Source organism: Amblyomma mixtum, chromosome 3, assembly GCF_055824585.1.
Source record: "Amblyomma mixtum isolate Tamu chromosome 3, ASM5582458v1, whole genome shotgun sequence".
In the NCBI taxonomy this organism is placed as follows: Eukaryota; Metazoa; Arthropoda; class Arachnida; order Ixodida; family Ixodidae; genus Amblyomma; species Amblyomma mixtum.
In genome coordinates this window covers 102,501,201-102,520,064 of record NC_143014.1, presented here as the reverse complement: position 1 = coordinate 102,520,064, position 18,864 = coordinate 102,501,201, and the positions used below count along the sequence as shown (strand labels likewise).

The following is an 18,864-nucleotide window of genomic DNA, read 5'->3' as shown; positions in this document are numbered from 1 at the left end:
TGGGATGACCTCGTGAGGTACGGTTCATGACGTTAGCATTGCAAAGGTGCACAGAAGTCACTGTATGCCAAGTACAAGCACTCCCCGACTGCCAAGAATGTAACGACAAGGAGGCCGACCTGCCACTATTTTCCGTCAACGTCTTGACCATGATTAGGTACATCGCGTTTTTAAAGCGGATTGTTGTTTGCGAGAAGCATGCGTGTGACCGTTCTTCGGAGCTATGAAAGCGCCGTGATATGGTCTTCTTCTGACAAGCCGACGCGCATAACCAACCTTTCTAAGAAACAAACACCAACTTCGACTGGTTTCGCATTACTGACTGCAAAATGATAAGTCTATTTACTACGAACCTCGGATGCAACGAACGCAATCGGTGCGACCTCAGGTTCGTTATACGTGGTCCCGACTGTATACGTTCTATACTTCCCTGCGGTTTGTGCGCAGCAATTTCCTCTCTTCGGTGTCACTTACACTAGGAATGGGGCGGCTGCCGTGGCGCCGCATCCCCACTCGTCTCCCTACAAGTTCATTCGCATGCAAGTACGTCGCCGCAAGGAGGCTCCCTAGTCGTCGCTGGACGGCCGCGCCGTTCTCGGCCTGTCGAGAAATAGAGAAAGCGGAAGGAGGAAACGCGGCCTGTGTCATCCCCGACAGCTTTCATCCATCTCCTTTCTCGCGTTTTTTCCCCGCCCTGGCGCGAGGTGAGGGAGAGTTCATTTTTCTGCCTGCGCAAGTTGTGTGCAGGAATTAAAGCGGAGCACTGTCTAGGCTTTCAATGCGATGAGCTTTGTTATTTGGGGACAAAGACATCTCGATTCCAGCGGCTGTGAATTCAAGCCGCTGCCACGATACATCAAAGAAGTCTTCGAAAAGCTCGAGCAAACCGGAGCGTGTCTTTTACTTTCGCGGAGCTGAAGGACACGCGTTTCCGCACGAAAATTCCGAGTGAACGGGCACCGAAATTCGAACGCATCGCATTCACGGCACGCGTCCTCTAATTTCAGGCCGCTGCAGCGCTATGCACCCTAAGAATAAAAAAAGTATAACATCAAAGGCTGCGAAACGCTTCATAGAAACGCACCGATCAGAAAAGCTCTGCAACCCTTTGACGTCAATCTCGTATGCTCTATCTGCATGTTTGCGTGCCGCCAATGTAATGGAGAAAATCGCCTGCGGGTTTTCTCTTTTGCGACCGCTCGAGATGGCGCGGAAAGTAAAGAAGGACTTAAACAGTTGTTAGGACTGTGGGAGGAACCTTTTTCTAAATATAGATGCGCTCTCGTTGTCGGCGGAAAGATTGCAAGTTCGATCTGGCTCTCCCGAAAGCGAGGGAACAATTCGGTTGAGTGCTGACACGGCGTGGCCGTATACGGCGGGAGCCGCTTGGAAGACAGGTTGGGCGCTGCCGGCGGCCACGCTGAGGCGCCCGGCGGGCGCGCGTGCGGCCCCAACTGGGTCGCCAATGGCGCACACACCGGCTTCGGGCCACGGGAGAAAAAAAGCCCGCCAGCTTTTCGTCAGGTCGCGGCGGCGGGCCCTCGAACGACCCGAGAGCGCGGGCCCGAGAATGAAACAGATCGCTGCTGACGTCGCTGACCACGGGAGTGACGTCACCGATCGATGCTCGATGACGTCAGTGACCCAGGACGCGCACAGGCGCTCTTCCAGTTCCCGCCCGTGCAGTGGGGGAGAGCGGAGTAAAATCGCGGCCCGGAACGTCTTTGAGCCCGATGATCGTCCGCCCGGCCATCTCTCCGCTCGACTGATTGCGAGCGGCGAGGAGGAGTGGCGCCCCGGCGAAAGAGAAACGCCGCCGGAAAGGTCATGCCCCCGGAAAAATGGCCCTTTTGCCTCCTCTTCGCGAGAGGGCGCAAATTTCGGGGCCCCGGCCCGAGATTCTCGCACCTCAGCGAGTTGCTTTTCTGACCCAGTTTCGAGTGAGGCCTCCCCACTCCCACCCCACCCCTCCCCGTGCAAGCTTTCATCTCACACCCGCTGCTAATACGAACTTCTCAGCGCCCTCGCCTTCCATTCTCCTATTTTTTTTCTTTTGCTCACGCCTGGCTCAGAATAAAAAAAAAACGCAGTGCATTTTGTGCAAACAACTATACGTCCTTTCGTCGCTTTGACGTCAGTATAAAGCTTTATATGGACCCCGCTTTCAGCAATGGAAGGTACTTTTTGTGTTGAGTGCCAGGGAGGAGGGGGTGGCGAGGAAGGAGAGGTATTAGAGTCGCGGATAATTAGAACTCAGAACGTGATGTGAAAACGTATTAGACAACGCGCGTACGCAAATAGCGAGTTTTTGAATGCTCTCTGCGTTACTAATTGATAAAAGTATTTACTTTTTTGTCTTGCAGTTATTAGCAGATGTAGCGGATACACTTCTCTGTCGCGTATTTGTTGGGCTAAAAATAGTTGATGAATCGAGGAGGAAAGCCAAGCTGCGATTGTACCTGTACAGTGCTGTGAAAACACGAGTGCTATCAGCCACTGCGGCTAATTAAGTTAACTTGATTAGCTGCTTGCGTTGGGGTAGCACTCACACGTGCACCACATACACATAGAAAGGCGCACGCACACGCACAAAAGATGAAAACATTAGCTACAAGTATTCTTAATGCGATCTTAAGTAGTGAAGGGAGAAATCTGAATCGAAATGTCAAACTGATGTGTTTCGGCAGGAAGCACAGGCGCTACTCGGCGCCAGTTGTTCTGCATTTTTTTTTATACAACAAAGGCGTATACTATTGAGCCTAGAAATCAAATGACGATCTTGCATTTCTGCTTGGACATTTTGTGCAGAGGAAATACAATATATTGATGAAGTAACCTATTTGAGTTTTTTTAAACCTTTATGTACGCAGCGATCGTTAACACTGCAATAGACTAAGACATTTGTATGATCATTCTGCAAGTGCAAACTTGGCACTTTTCTTTGTGTAACGGTGGCCCCATAGAACATAAATGAGGTTTCAAAAGTATTAAAATTTTTTATATTAGGCTTGACACGCAAAATGCCTCTAACCGCCACTCCTTTACACTCAGTGATATAAAATCTCGTATCCAGTGATGCGTGTGTGACAGTAGCTCACGGTTTGTAAGGAGGTGTGCTGACAGTAGTGCTGTTTACTCTGGCCAGAAAACAGTGTAAAATGAACCCATGGCTGTGCGCATTTCAGATGCTTGAAGTTTATGAGCATTCGTTGCTGCTCTTACATTTTCTTTATATATTTTATTGTAATTGTTCTTCCCCGCCTCAACTTAACGAAGTTTTTTTTTAGAAAAACGTGCCGTCGCTGAATTTCATCAGTAAAAAAGAGGCATTATTTTGTTTTACATTATAGTTTTCATACCTGGGCCTCTGAGTTAAATGTTAAACACAATTCGCCCCAAATACGCTTACGATTGTATAGGTTTAGCAGGTATGTTGCTATGTCTTAAAAAAGAAGTTAAAAGTGTTAGTTTGCACGATATATGCATCGTAGCCGTGATGTATTGTTTTTCTGTCCCAAAGTTATTCTTGTGTCACAGGGAGCTAGTGGGGCAAGATTTAAAGTGCACCCAAGTCCTGAAGCAAACAGCGGCTAGTTGGGACAAAAACGTTTGGTATGTTGAAGGCCAGAAGAGGTAGGAAACGGCGTTCGCAGAAATGAAAGAATAAGCTGAAGCCTTTTTTTATTGTTAAGGCATATCTTTATTCATTTGTACGGTAGGCCTCAGGGCCGGAGGCATCACAGTGGGAACGGGGGAGGGGGGGGGGGGGGGTGCATGTTCAGTTATGAATATATGAGTTATGACGCCTGTGCACCTGGCATAGTAAAAAGCATATAACACTAACAATGAACGAAACTAAAGATATTATTTAGATGTGCACTTTCACAACAAAGAAAAAAAAACGTTTTTTTTTTGTTACACACGCAGCACAACTAGGTAATATATGGCATTTTCAAACGGTCCTTGGAAGCAAACATGTTCTGAGCATTTACGGTTTCGTAGCGAATTGACGAACCTTGAAAATGTGGTCAACATGGTTATATTTGTGAAAAGGCTCTTGCACATATTTTTCACTTTCAAGGTTAGCAGCTGAAAGGCATGAAAAAGCCTCAAAAGCAGTTTTTTTTTTTTTTTTTGGGGGGGGGGGGGGGGCATATCGAGCGATTCTATATTCAGCTCTTCTTCCGTACGTGACGCACTGTACTGCATCCCACGTGTGCTAGATACGAAACGAGCGGCAAGGTTCTGCTCCTTCTTGAGCTTGCCTTTACCGCCTTCTGTAGTCTGATCTAAAACGGTATTTGAGGAGCGACCTTACATAAGCTTTCTATAGAATGCCGATCGGTATGGAAAAGGAACAGTGCTAGCATTTTGGCACAGAAATGCGTATGTTTTACACGCTTTAATAGCAGCATGACCAATATGACGGTGCCAGTTCAATTCACGAGTGAAATAAAAGGCTAAACTTTTAAATTGGAATACATGCACCCGCGTAATACTATTAATACGATTTTAGTACACATCTAGGTTTTCTGTCTTATATTTCATATGGGTTATAGATGCAGTTATTAAGTCCCCAAGACGTGTCATTTTACACCACTTCCCCTACTCCATTATTCCACTCCGTAAAGAGCCGGCGGGCAGAGATAGTAAGCCGACAAGTAGCAAAATAAACAATTACGCTTGTGACAAAACCTTCGATCAAGCTAAACAATAGGAACGTTTATAGAACAGTAGCAATATTTTCTTTAGTTTTTAATCTACTCTCATTATAGGAACGCATACTGAACCTCTTTAACTGAGCTACAAAGGCCTATTTTTTATACTTTGTCTCTCACTCAAAAGACTTTCATTAGTCTGCAACATAATCGTTCAACTCAATCAGTCTGAAATCGAAGCCCGTTAAAGGTGCGCTCTCCTAACAAGATTCTACACTGGAAAATATAGACAATTACTGGGAACTAAAGCAGATATGCTTTCTTCGAAGGTCTGCTTTTCATTTGTTGCCACAAAACTGAAATCTGCAAATTCCTGTGAGCCCGAAGCTATTAACAGGAAGGAGTACATACTGCTGCTCAAACATTTAATCTTTATGACGTCGAAGAGAATACGGAACGCCTGTTGTTCAACGTCAGCGAGAGCCATGCAGACTATTTTACTCATCATTTCGCCACCAGCCCTTCACATAAGCTTTTCATTTACGAACTGGTGGCGTTCTTAGATGACTTCATTAAGCAAATAAACAAATAAAAGTACAATACTATCGTATGAAATTATCCTGCCTAAGAAGTGGACGGTAGTTTTTCTGCTCTTGTTGACGATTTTGCTCAATGCGTTGTTTCACAAACGCAAGATTTCTGTGAGGAGTGGACAAACGTAAGAAGAAAAAGGAAAATAGGAAAAGAACAAAAAAACATTTCATGTTACGCGCTCTAAAATATTGAATGTGAAACGTGTGCGCCATGAAGAGCTCGCAAATTGTAGCGCCACCACCAAGTCGTTTTCACAAAGTGCCTGAGCGCCTCACTGAGGGCGTTTTTCTCACATGCATTATCAGCCATGCAGGCAGAGCACGCTCTACAGGCGTGTAGCTGAAACAGCGTTTCTCGTTACGGGAAGTCGAGTAGGCATGCACTGGAAAGTGGGCAGCGAGCCGCTCACCGGGCCCGCTGCCAATCGTTTGAGCGCGCGGCGCGCCGTCAATTCTTGGCAATGAAATACATCGAACAAGAGAGCGACGGGCTGGAAAACAGGAGGCGGCGTGCATCGCGTGTAGCGGCTACATCAGACAGACCTCGGGAGCACCAGTTTGCCAGCGGCCCCGCGACGCGTGCCCAATTTATTTGCAGACGTCAAGTCGTGACCATGGCGCTGCGGGCCGCTTTAAAGTTGGAGGGCGCACGCACGCTTGATCTGATGCACAGCACGCAATTGCTCAATCACGCCATTCCTCCGCACCGTTTGTATCAACCCGGCGAAAGGGAGGTGCAATCAAGCAGCTGTGTCGGTTTTGGTGACTAACCAACGGTGCCTCGCAAATAGAGGGTTATTTTTCATTATTGCAGCGAAATAATTTGTGAAAGGCACCGGATCACCGCTGAATGTAGGTGCCGTCCGTGTGCGTAAGTGAGTCTTTTCTAATGACAACAACGATGCGCACTTGTATGCGGTGTGGTTTAAGGTGTACGTGTGGTGTCAGGTACGACATAAATGGTTAACCATGCTATGCTCATCAAACGGGATTCTCACGATGTTGGCTGAAACAGGCTTCTTCGATTTCAAGGGCAAATATTTGCTTTGCAGAAAAAGGGAGACTTTACGCCTTGCGTTTGAAGTCAGATTTGGTTGTAATTTTTTTTTCTCCTGTTCTCTGCATCCTGTCAACTGCTTTTGGACCAAGTGAGAAACAAGAAATAGTCTCGTGTCAAGCACTAGCGCTCCATGTATGCAGCCTCTTTCTGACCAATGCGCGAGTATGTCTGTTGGGAGCTATGCCTGCTGGATTTCGGCCAGAGGATTATCACAAAAACCGTAATTTTCTTTTCAGTCATAAGCGCTTATTAGTGTCGGATCGCATTAGGCGTGAACGAATTATCGCGGCTGGATGTCGGCTGCCCCGTCTTCCCTCGTGGGGCACGGGGCGACGCCTTTCAGGGTTTCCTGCGCAGAAGCGCCGGCGGAGCGCAGATGCGTGACCGCCTCGCACCGTCCGTGCAGCGCCGATCAACAGCGGACGGCAGTCGCTCGCGCTGGCCTAGATGGGGCACCCGGAGGATTTGTTAAGCAAAAAGCGTTCGCCCGGGCCTCGATAAGGAGCGGGCGGGGAGGGCGCATGAGCGGCTGCTTAATTCAATCGGCGGAATAAGCGGCCGATGGGGCGACCTCGCGTGCGGCTCGGGTGGAAGGAACCTGCGCGAAATCGAATGCAGCGCGAGGCGTGAAGCGGCGCCGACGCGGCGTCGGGCCGGCGCGCTCCTAAGCGCCTGATCGCTTGCTCTCTCCGGAAGGGGAAAAATATTAATAAGTAAATGAACAGCCCCGTTCGGCTGCTCCTCGCGGGAGGAGCGGAGGCCTGGGTGCGAGGCTATGCAGCCTGGAAGCAGCGGCGACTCTGTGCGCGCCCTCTGGGCGACCACACCCCATCACGTGACACCTCCCTCCCCCTGGCGGGAGCGCTGCTAACTAGGCGGCCACAGGCTTCTGGTTTTCTGCTCCCGCCGCTCTTGTTTTTAGCCGGACATTTCGACCACACTCAATTTCCGGGAAACCTGCCGACTGCGAATGCTGCGCCGGCTTGTTCGCGGCACTGGGGTTCTCTTTCATGCGTCTATCACTCGCCCAGAGAAAGGGGCCTCTTTCGGTGCTGCGGCTTATTACAAAACGCCGCGGCTCGGCGCGCATTCGAAACGGCCGCGTCCGCGGCGCGGGTCGGGCTCACTCACCCACCCCGGGCCGGCGTCACGGTAGAGCGCCAGGGGTCGCCGCCATGGCCACGCGGTCCGACTCATGAGTACCCGGCTCACGTGCTGCCCCAGGGCCACTGCGAGGGCCCCAGCCGCACCAATCACAGAAGAAATGACGACCACGGAGCGAGTGCAAAGAGCGGCTCAGTGACACTCTTTCCACGACGGCCTATCATGCACGACAGACCACCCATATACACAAAAAGGAAAGCTAGGACGCATGCGCCCCCCCCCCCCCCCCCCCCAACGTACTTCTCGTACTGTAGTCAGGCACATTTATGATCACTGGCGCGTAATACATGCCCACGTGATGCCAAATGCGCTTCATCATATTGCGTATGCCTTTTTGATGTCTGACTCTTGATATTATCCCAGGGGCCTATGAACGGTGAACTCGGCTTCGTTATCTGAGCTTTTGTTGCTTGAACATACTCTATAACAAGAAATGATGTCAGCGATACAATACAAGCATTAAGTAAACAGTCTCGTCAAGAACCTCTGCATGCGTCAGTATTTGAAGCACTGAGGAAATTTTCTGATAAAAAACGGAGGCTGATTGTTTTCCCGGAACAGGACGTTGATTCCGTAAATAAACAGTGCTGCAATCGCTTTTTATCTTCCTTCTCTTTCTTTTTTGCGGGAAGAACTACCCGACAAGGACAGTCTTTGTGGGTTCCCATATAAGCTCCTCTGAACGAACACGTCCTGCTCTTAGCGTTGCAGCATAACACATCCAGTAAAGCGAAGGACCCTCGACATCTTTTACTACTGCATCCTTTCCCGACTGCGCATTCGTACCTACCGTGTACGCGAAGTTCGATGCAAAGAAATAATAGCAGAGGTATGTCCAGAGTTCACCAAATTTTTGCTGTTTTTTATTTGGATTATCTTATTAGCGATAACCTTCCTTCTCGTTTTGTGACCGCTGGGCACCTTATATGATTTCATATGAACGGGCAACGGTTCGAGTCTTCCAAAAACCAGAAATAATGGGGCCTAATGAACGCATGTTTACCGCATTTGTTTGCGTGCTTTTTTTTTCCACTGCTTATCCTGCTTAGGCGCACATAGAAACAGAGCTTCTGCATAGTGAACGTTCATGAGCATATTTTGCCTGTCATTTGCAAGTCCTTGTGCTCCTTTCCTTACCACAGTGCAGTTTATTGTGAGTGCTACAGTGCAAAACAGACGAAATACAAAGGTAGAAGACAACACAGACGAGAGCTGACTCGCAAGTAGTTTTTTTTTTTTATTGAAAAAAAAACACACACATTTTGTGCACCAGAGTCATGTGACACTAAAAAGCCTGGAGCGCTTGCACAAAGCCCTTTCCATGGGTAGATCTTTAACAACTCATTTACACCACGGTGAACTCGTGTCAAAAATAAGCTCTCCATACCCCAACTCCAAATCATAATCATGAATTATCAAGAAACGAAACCTCTTAATCAGCGAGCGATAAAGAAGGCTGGCTTACACATTGTGACTGTCTCCTTCGGATGAAATATACTTTCATTAGTTCTAGTTGTTCTATCCCTGTGGCGAAAAAAAATCCTTGGGTTGCTGACGAAAGGGCCGCACTTTTTCTTTTCCTCTTTCCCGCAATTACTGCAGTGATCTTTTAAATGGAAATAGCTTGAATCTGAGAGTGAATTCAAGTGTTCATGCCGACGAATGTTAATTCATTGGCTGGTTTGACCTATATATGATTCGTTGCATTGCAGTGGGAGGTCATAAATTACCGCAACAATCATAAACTACAAGGCAGCTTCGCTGAAACTCTACCAGTGGTAATATAGCTAATTCTGCTGATTGTACAAGGTACATCCGGTTTGTTTTCCTAAGATTTTTTCTGGTAGTGGTAGCGTTTCTGTTGATGAGAACGATAGAACGAGTGAATGCGAGGCATTCATCTGCTTGCCTTTTAAGGCAACATCGCTGTGTTGTGGCGAAGTTTTTCCTCCTGATGTCAGAAACAGTACTACACTTTTGTCTTCAAGGTTTCAAGACGCTACGAACATCAGCGCGACAGTGAATTTCGAAACGTTTGTGTTCGCACATATTCACTCGTGCATGACAATTGGATAATAATACCGGACACCCACAACCTATTAAGTCTCTGATGAACAGGAGAATAGGACGTAACGTGAAAAAAGCGCTACATGAGCTTACTTTAAAAGTGCCTGCTTACAGGGGTACACCATTGCGCATGAGCCTTCAGATGCCCCTTACAGGGAGCAAAAGTATAAATAGAGGTCTAAATAAAATACCACATTATACCGCGATGCAGTTCCGTCAAGTGAATAACTGCTCACAGTGGCATATCTTTTTTTTTTCTTTTTAAGGCGGATGCCTTACCAGCTCCATTAGACGAAATATCGTTGCCGACCGTTGTTGACGCCGAGGTGGTCCTTAATAGATGGCGTCGCAACAGCCGTCGTCTACCCACTGAAGGGACGAGGGCGACGACGTCATAGGCAAAAGATACCAGCAGCAGCCATGTCTCCTTTACTTCTGCCCACCCCCATAGCCTTCAACGCACCAGTTGCTCGCACGGCATAACTGTCGGTTTCCATGTGGCGCCAGTTTTCTCGTCTACATTCGTAAAAATTGTTTCTCAACCGTTTGTCGTACACTGCTCCGGGTGGTGTCATAACCATATTCCGGTGCATATAGCTTACATGTGCTAGTCAAATTTTAGGCTAGCTTGAGACAGGAATCCGGACCGACGACATATGCTCCTTCAATTATATGCCTTCCCAGACTCTTTACCTATTTTCTTAAGGCGCTGTTGAGGTGTCCACCGAGATGTGAGACAGTTACTGAGCCATTTCCTTTGGTATCAAAATTCGTATCAATTGTGACTTCCGTATCAAAACTGCGACGTGCGTCGTACAGCGATCCAGGTGGTGCCATACGAGTTCTCGTTGCACATGGCATATATGTGCTAGTGAAGCTTGAGGCTAGCTCACGACAGGTATTCGAGACGAGTATCCGAGTGTTTCACTTGGACATATGTGGATTCAGCGCCTGTGGAATCAGCGTTCAGAGATGCGTCTTCGTTTCATCTCTCATTGCACAACCTGCGTCGAGGTCGAACACTGACGATGACACACTAATGCTTTCGTCTTCACAGCACGTAAGCAGTCTTAAGTGTCCCCTGTTTTTTTTTTTTCCAATATACCGCATCTAGCGGTATATAGAAAAGAATAAATTGGTTGTTAGGTCTCATATAAAGAACACCGCAGTAGAGGACCGAGGAATATTTGCGTCTTCTTCGAGTGGTGTCTTTTCCGCTTTTCCGCCTTTCGTCGTGTTGTTAGCGCTCCTTCATTACGAATATTCTCGACCCCAGTGCTCTTTATCGTGCACCGAAATCTGAGCACTCGAGTGCTCTTTCGTTTTCCCTCTGTTGAAATCTAAGTGACCTGTATGCAACCTCGCGCTCAACAGTATGTCTGTACACATGACGCTCTTAATGCAGTATTCAAAAATTTGTGTCCTGGTCAAGCACTATACCCTTTGGGTCGCAGAAGGAGCTATTAGTTTTTGGCCATATTTTTTCCTGCAGTGCGAAGTTTAAGACCTTAAGTTTATTTTTGCGAATGAGCAGAAGTATTTTCTATTCGAATCCAATCAGGACACAAACACAAGCTGATTGCTTCACTTCTTCCCGTTTCCACGCTGACCTGATGTAAATTGCTGGAAAAAGAAAATGGCGTTGACAGCAGAAATGAGCGTATTTAGGGCCGCTTAAGTACTTGTGAGCTGTGGCACTGCGCTGAAACACAAGCAAGTGTGTGAATGACCCGTACGCAGGCTTCTGTCAATTTTTAAACTAGAGTCATCTCTGATTCTACAATGTTGAGTCTGTGGCTTATAAAATCAGCATAGCATACGGCACCACTGAACCGTGCAAAGGCTGCCTGATGTTAATTCGTGAAATTTACTGAGTAGACTGATACAATTCAGTAGTCATGGCCACCACTTGTGACAGGGCATCAGAAGCGTTCTCTTAAGTTTGCTGTTAGTGCTTCTGCTTCTGTACGCCTTGCTAGCTCTTAGTGATTCATTTCACCGGATTTTAGACCATACTGAAGCAAACAAAAGTAGAAACGCAATCGCTTTCACACGTGACCATATGATCGCAACTCTTTCGGCCAGAGGGAAGAAAGTAGCTGATGAAAAGGCTCCCCCTAAATCAGACAGATCAGGACGAAAGCGATGCTGTGTTTGGGCACGCGCATAGAGGGAGGCGAAATCGCATCAATGGGAGGGGGGGGGGGGGGGGTACTGCAATGAGAGGCGCAGTAGCGCTAAGTGAACTCATCTACGACAGCTTAAGAACCAGGTTCCTTTCTAAACTGTTTGGTTCAGGATAAGGCGTTAACTTAGCAATGTGAGAAAAAACCTAACTATAAGATGCGATTGTGCCAAGAACGCGTTGCAATGCTCTGGCAGCACACCTGCACTCTTTTCTGTACCCTTATGACGCGTTAGCTTGTAGCAAGCTCACCGTCGACAACAGTGAAATTAAAAAGACGACGCAGCCACATGCGTTTCCATGCGCTTAATTCTGAGGCACCCTTGTGTGTTCTGCTTAGGGTAGTGCTGACATGCTCAGAATTGTCGTTAAATTTAAAAAAGGCTTCACATTATACGCGTCTTCTATACAGATGTGGGCACAGCTAAGTCAAGAAGGCTACCTTTCCGCGCTTGACATTACTCGGGCGACTTCTTTAAACTAAATGGTAACTCGAAATATTAAACGAACTTTGTTAAGCAGGACAGAACCTAGAAGAATGTCAACCCAATTTACATCAATCTGTTCAAAAAACTTACCGATCTGCATCGAGCATAGCGAACACTCAGTATTTCATGTTGCATAAAAGTAGCAACCACTGAGAGGGCTAACCATGTAGCGCGGTCGCAACAATAAAGCGGGAGAGTCTACACACGAGGAAGAAGCTGATACTTTTCTTAGAACTAAGACAATCATGCAAGTTATGGTCCATTCAGCAATTGTGATGTCAAGTTCAGTGCTACTGTTTGTATCACACTCAGAGCATTAAAATTACAATTACATTTCCGTATGTCATACGGGCAGTACAACAATTCCGGATAAGAGTGCATCCTAATTAGCCAAATTAATTTTCAGGCAGCATTAGCGTACCTTCAGACTTAAACTGCCCGTGCTGATAGCAGAGGATGAAGCGACCAGCAGTGCTTTTTTATTCTTTTTTTTAAATCTGTCAAGCTTGTACCGGTCGTGTCATGCGAGAACCTGCAATATTTGAAAAGTTTTTTTGTTGGACGAAGTGGCTCAAGCGAAGGAAAGGGAGACAGCATAAATAATTGGCCGCTAGTCGTCTTCTCTTCCCCTAAGTCGCAGCTTTCGCCCCAGTCCAAGAAATCGGCACTTCGTGGCACTTCGTGGTCAGTTACAGAGTACCATTTGTAAGGACTAACTATGGAACCGAAATGCTTTCATATTTAATTCCCAGTCTTCTAAATAAACATACACAGGCCATAGAAATTATTCAGAAATCTGTTTCCCAAAAGTCATTCAATAGAAATGCTAAAGCTTACCTCCTTTCTCGCCCGAATGATTAAAATTCTTGATGTCCCTGTTTTTCCGTCAACTCTTTCAATTCTCGTGTTTTTCTTGTTGTGATGTGTCTTGTAAATATTTACTTTAATTATGTCATTGCAAAAGTATGCACCTTCCTCCTACTTTTACCTTGTATAATTATGTGTTGTTTTTTCTAATGAGAGTGTATGAAGCTCTTGCTTCTTTTGCCGCTTGCCGTGAGCATTGTGTCGGGTGCTTGGGCCCCGTCAGGCAGAGTGCATCTGCCTTTTGCCCCTGTATCCGAGACCTTGTTGTCTGAAATAAAGATCTATCTATCTATCTATCTATACCGTAGTTGACGTGCGTGCCTGCAGAATGGCTCCACATTAAACGAGGAGGGCAATATTTGGATCTGCTATTAATTAATATGGACCTTTCGCGGACAGCTCTCGGTCTTCGCCCGCACTGTAGGCATATTCATCGGCCTCACCAGCAAGTGTTCACATGAGGCGGCTATTAGCAAGAAAGAAAAAGAGTGAAATCTTATTTCCTTGCGAACCCTACACTGATTCGTCTCGTACAATCATCATTGAATACGAGTAACACATTCTGTTCGTCGAAGACGCGCATACTGTTTTCAATCAGTTTGTTTAGTTTACTTTTGTTTTAAGGATCTATATCTGGCTGCCTTCTTAATTTTCGCCCGTCTAGTTCTCAAGAAAAATGAGCAAACAAAGAAAAAGTGTCTCGACGGAGCAACATTGCTCCACGGGGTCGCAAGCTTGCTGGGCGCTTCGAGAATGCATTACCGTTTCAAATTTACCTTATTGTATCGGTTTTTTTTCACGCATTTTTACGTAAAAAGAGGCTTTAGACGGAACCCTTTTGGCTGTAGGCATTACAGTTTGCCGGTTTTCATTTTAGGGCCGGCGATTTTGCAGATGTCCGCTCCCCAGTGCATCGTCGGGCCGTTGTAAACGGAAATGCGCCGAACAATCAGTTTCGTTTGGCCCTGCTTAGCTTGAAGCGCTTGTCATTTCGCCCTCATCGCATTGAAACTCATGAGGTGTCTGTTCTCGTCTTCTTTCTCTGCAGAATTATCCACGACAGCGGCTTCACGCAGGAAGACTTCAAGCAGTACAAACCAGTGGTGTACAGCAACACCATACAGTCCATGGTGGCCATCCTCAGAGCCATGCCAAACCTGGGCATTAGCTTCGGAAACAACGAAAGAGAAGTACGCTCTTTGCAACTTCCGTCAAAACGCGAGCTGTGAGAATTACGCACGTGTAAACATTACCGGGAATTCGGGACAAGCGCTTCTGGTTCCTATGGCATCCACCACGTGACGCACGGCTTTTTGAGATCAAGAAAATAATGCTTTGACGTCATCCGTAATGTAAGAAAGAAAGAAAATGACTGAGCGGCTGTCACTAAAGCGCTATAGGACGCTAGGGTTAGCGGCACTGACTGGTAGCTGTCCCGAATTCCTGGTAATGGCCAGCACAGACTGCAGCGATTGCTTACACTAGGTCATGGTTTATTCTAAAATCTTTATTGCAGCTCTTTGTCGCCACCCTTGGCGATGAAGTCTTCTGCTGCGGGTGTCACAGGTCACGGGCTCCTGCTGCTCGCTCCTGCCCACAACTTAGGTTCTTAATAGCTTGCTAGGGTATAGCACTGTTGAGATTCTGAACGCCGTAGGTTCATTTGCGGCGGCAGAGTTGCTGTTTAACATAGCCGAAAGAAAAGTAAAAAAAAAGCGCGAGAATATATATTTAGGTGCACAAGGCATATCAACGACCTCTGTCCCAGTCGAAAAAAGCGACAGAACCGTGTCAAAAATACCAGAGATTGTTTTGTCGCTCTGCAGTTACGACAGATACTTCGGTTGTATTGTAGTAATTTTCTGTAGTACATGAGAAAAGCCAACAGTCACCGAACCACTTAGCGTGGGGGATGTTTTTTTTCGTGGTGTTCATCAGTGGGAGATTAATTAGGGTAATTATTTTAAGATAATTGATCAGAAAGCAGGATAAGAAACAACCACATGCCACCAGTGGGTTCCGAACCCACGGCCTCCAAAATGAGTTTTTTATGAGGTGCATTTCTGTGGTCTGTAGCTCTGTCTCACTTTTTCAGACTTTCATTGGCAAAAAAGTTCACTAAAGTTCAGTAAAGTTCATCAGCAGTAACATTACAGAAAATTCATTGTCACCACAGAAAATTTTCGCTCTTGCTTTTCGATTGGGGCGCATGTATTTTAGTTGAAAGAAAGCGGAAATACGTGCACGTTGCAACCATTGAAAAAACGCCTATACTGCAGTTACCACTTCGCTTATTTTAAATTGCTGCTACAGCCTCCTGCGTGATGCCAGCAATGTGTTGAAACGAACAAATAAATTTCGTATCTTCACCACACTAAAAAGCAGATATGTGGTTCTGGGCCTACGGCCCAATTTTCGTTCGCGTTGAATAAAAACACTTGCCTTTAACTTGCTTTTTTTTTCCATCTTGGCACGATTAACATTTTTTTTTCTTCGTGATTCCATGAACGAAACATTAATTTATCTCATATGGTTAGCTACGCGCGGGTAGTAGGGACGTAAACGCAACGTCTGGCTGCACAGTATCTCGTAGAAGCGCCCAGAATTGCAAATCGAAGGTTATTTCGGAGCCTACGTCAGGTTACATGATTGACCTTGGTCTTGGTCTCGTACCCAGTGTCCTAGCGAAAATCTCTTTTATTTACCAAGGTTAATAGCGGCCCCCGGACTCTTAAAAAACTGTTTAGTTAATGCAAAACTTCGAGAACACTCGTTTTATTAGAATAGAAAAGGGCAACGACATGAGCATAAGCCAATATTTTGTCTTGACATTGTGGCAGCAAGAAGACACGAATTGCTGTGCTTTTGATTATACTAAGGCATAGAGGATCAAGATATAAAGCGAATAACTATGGCAATAGCGGGCAGCCCTGTCGAACCGACGCTTGAAGTGGAATAAGTTTGGTAAGCTTTTGATTAGCAATCAGTTTTTTAGTGGACGCTTTATGGCATAGTTCGATGCCTTTAAGCAGACAAACGAATGGAAACAGGGGCTCGTTATGATACAAATGATACGGAATCTAACAGCCACCGAAACCTCAGTTGGTAGAGCACCAGACGCGAAATTCGGAGATCATGGGTTCGGATCCCACCGCCGGCATGTGGTTGTTTTTTTTTCTGCTTTTTATTGTTCTGCTGTTTATAAAAACTACAAAATTAAAGCAAAATACATCCCCTATGCTCCTTCCTTTCTGTGACTGTTGACTTCTATGCCTCTAAGCAATATATCACCAATGTTTGCGCTCTCCAAGGTTGCAAACAAAAAATTGCGACGCACCTTATCAAAACTTTTGCCAGATTAATCCTAATAAGATCTACTCGGCCAATCTCATCTGACAGTGTTTTTCACACCGAATGTGCGATATGGATGCTGTTTCGATACTACGGCCTTTGATTCCACACACTTGGTACGGTCATAATAAATCTAATGCCACAAACCGTAGATGACAAGACAACCTTCACAAATATCTTCAACTCCCCGTTGCATAAGGATATCGGACGACACCATTCAACCGTTTTCAACCGATCTGCACCTGTGCTTTTGGGCACAGGCCACGCAGGCACTTTCGTTCGCTGAGTAAAGCAGGCTTTTATATGAATGTCGTGTGGTCTTTCACATAATGTGGTAGCTAACGACTTTTCGCTAATGAGTATGTGTGTGATTAGAGAGGCACTGATTAAAGGAGTACTGAATAACCGATAAAGCACAATCAAATTCCCATAAGGAAGAGTGCCAGGCAGTGGGGCACTATCTCCCCAGTGTTATTCACCGCCTGTTAACTGGAGGCATTTGGAGGCCTCGATTCGGGAAGGCTTGAAATAAGTGTTAATGAAGAATACCTCAATAATCTGCTATTCGCTGATGACAAGGGCTTGCTAAGCCACTTAGGAGATGAATTGCAAAGCATGTTCAATGACTTAGGCAGGCAGAGCAGAACGATGGCTCTAGAAATTAATATGCAGAAGACCAAAATGATGTTCAACAGTGTCGGAAGGGAACAGCAGTTCACAATTGGTAGCGAGGTGCTTGAAGTGGTAAGGGAATACGTATACTTAGGGCAGGTAGTGACCGCTGATCCGGATCACAAGAGTTAAATAACTAGAATAATAAGAATGGGGTGGAGCGCATTTGGTAGGCTCTTTTAAATCATGAATGGAAGTTTACCAATATCCCTCGAGAGAAAAGTGTATAACAGCTGCATCTTACCGGTACTCTTCGATGGGACAGTAACGTAGAGGCGAACGGAAAGGGTTCAACTTAAGGACAACGTAGCGAGCTATGGAAAGGAAAATGACAGATGTAACGGTAAGAAACAGGAAGAGGGCAGAGTGGGTCAGGGAACAAAAGCGGGTTGGTGAAATCAAGAGGAAGAAATCGGCTTGGGCAGGACATGCAATGCGAAGGTGAGGTAACCGATGGTCGTTTAGGGTAACTGACTGGATACCGAGAGAAGGCAGGCGTTGCGGCAGCAAGTTAGGTGGCCGGATGAGATTAAGAAATTTGCGGGGATAGGGTGGCCGCTGCTGGCACATGACAGGTTTAATTGGAGATATATGGAAGAGGTCTTTGTCCTGCAGTGACCGTAGTCAGATTAATGATGTTGGTGATTAAGCGAGTAGCAAAGTGCTTGTCGGTGAAGGGCTAGTGTACGCGAACGACTGCATGCTTGTGCCCCGTGACATTGGTGTGTCATGGGATCCGGTAATATTACTGGACCACGTGATCGGTTAGTATGCTAATGAGATCAAGTGGAGTCTTTGAGGCAACCCCTAACGCTATCGCATTATACCCTTAAAGGCTGATCTTAAGTGTCCCAAAAATTTTTATTTTTGAAGCACTGATCTGAAGGCAGTTTTTAAAAAGCCAGCTCATATTGTTATGCGCGTTGTTTTGCATGTTGCCGAGTGCTGTCATCAGCAGAACACTGTCATCTTCATAATGAAAAATTATATGCTTACAAATCTCAGCGGTCAGGACATTGACAAGAACGGCAAGGACATTGACAAGAACATTGAAAACTACAGGGGATAAAGCTGACCCTTGAAAAACTGGTGCGATCTATGGAAATAGGCTACAGATGGTAGCCTATTTCCATAGACAGAACCTTAGACAGAACATAGCTTTAAAAATATCGGAAAAGAAAGTCTGAAGTTTCAGTACAGCTTCTTGAGCAAAATTTTGTGTCTGACCTTTTAAAAGGGTTTGGCGTTATAAAAAAATAACTTAGTATAGCTTAATAGATTCTGCTCGAAAGATGTAAAATCCTGAAGAATAAATCAGGAAGCTTTAACGCATCTAAGACATGGTTAGAGTACGATCACATGTTGAAACATGACCATTATTTACAAGAACACAGTAACTATCTTCTCAAAATCGCAAAAAAACTTGACGCCATACAAAAAAGAAAAGGGCATTCTAAGTTGGATGCACCAGCATTATGTCTACGGTAAGAAGTCCTACGTGCCTGGAGCAAAAAAGGTATAATAACTACCCGGATCGCTGCAAATGGCATCGAACAGAAAAGTGGAATTAACAGGATAACGGCTAACAGCAGCGTGACGACAGTTCAACGGGAACTGGTTCAAAAGTCAGCAGCGAGTGAGAATAGGCCAGGTGAAGCTCGCATAACTTTCGTTATCATGCGATGTTAAAGTACGTATTGTAAGTTGATCAAAGTAACGTTCAAGATGTTGGCTTCCTTGGCCTTACTTTTATTTCCGC

General features: G+C 45.9%; 1 protein-coding gene across 1 annotated transcript in view; it reads left to right on the top strand.

Annotated features, from left to right (window-relative positions):
- Positions 1-18,864, top strand: part of Galphao (G protein alpha o subunit) — a 121,773-nt gene that overhangs the window by 68,945 nt on the left and 33,964 nt on the right. Inside the window, exon 3 of the mRNA XM_089580487.1 lies at positions 14,131-14,272. Within this exon, the coding sequence (XP_089436613.1) occupies positions 14,131-14,272 (142 nt within the window). The remainder of the gene's footprint in view (positions 1-14,130; positions 14,273-18,864) is intronic.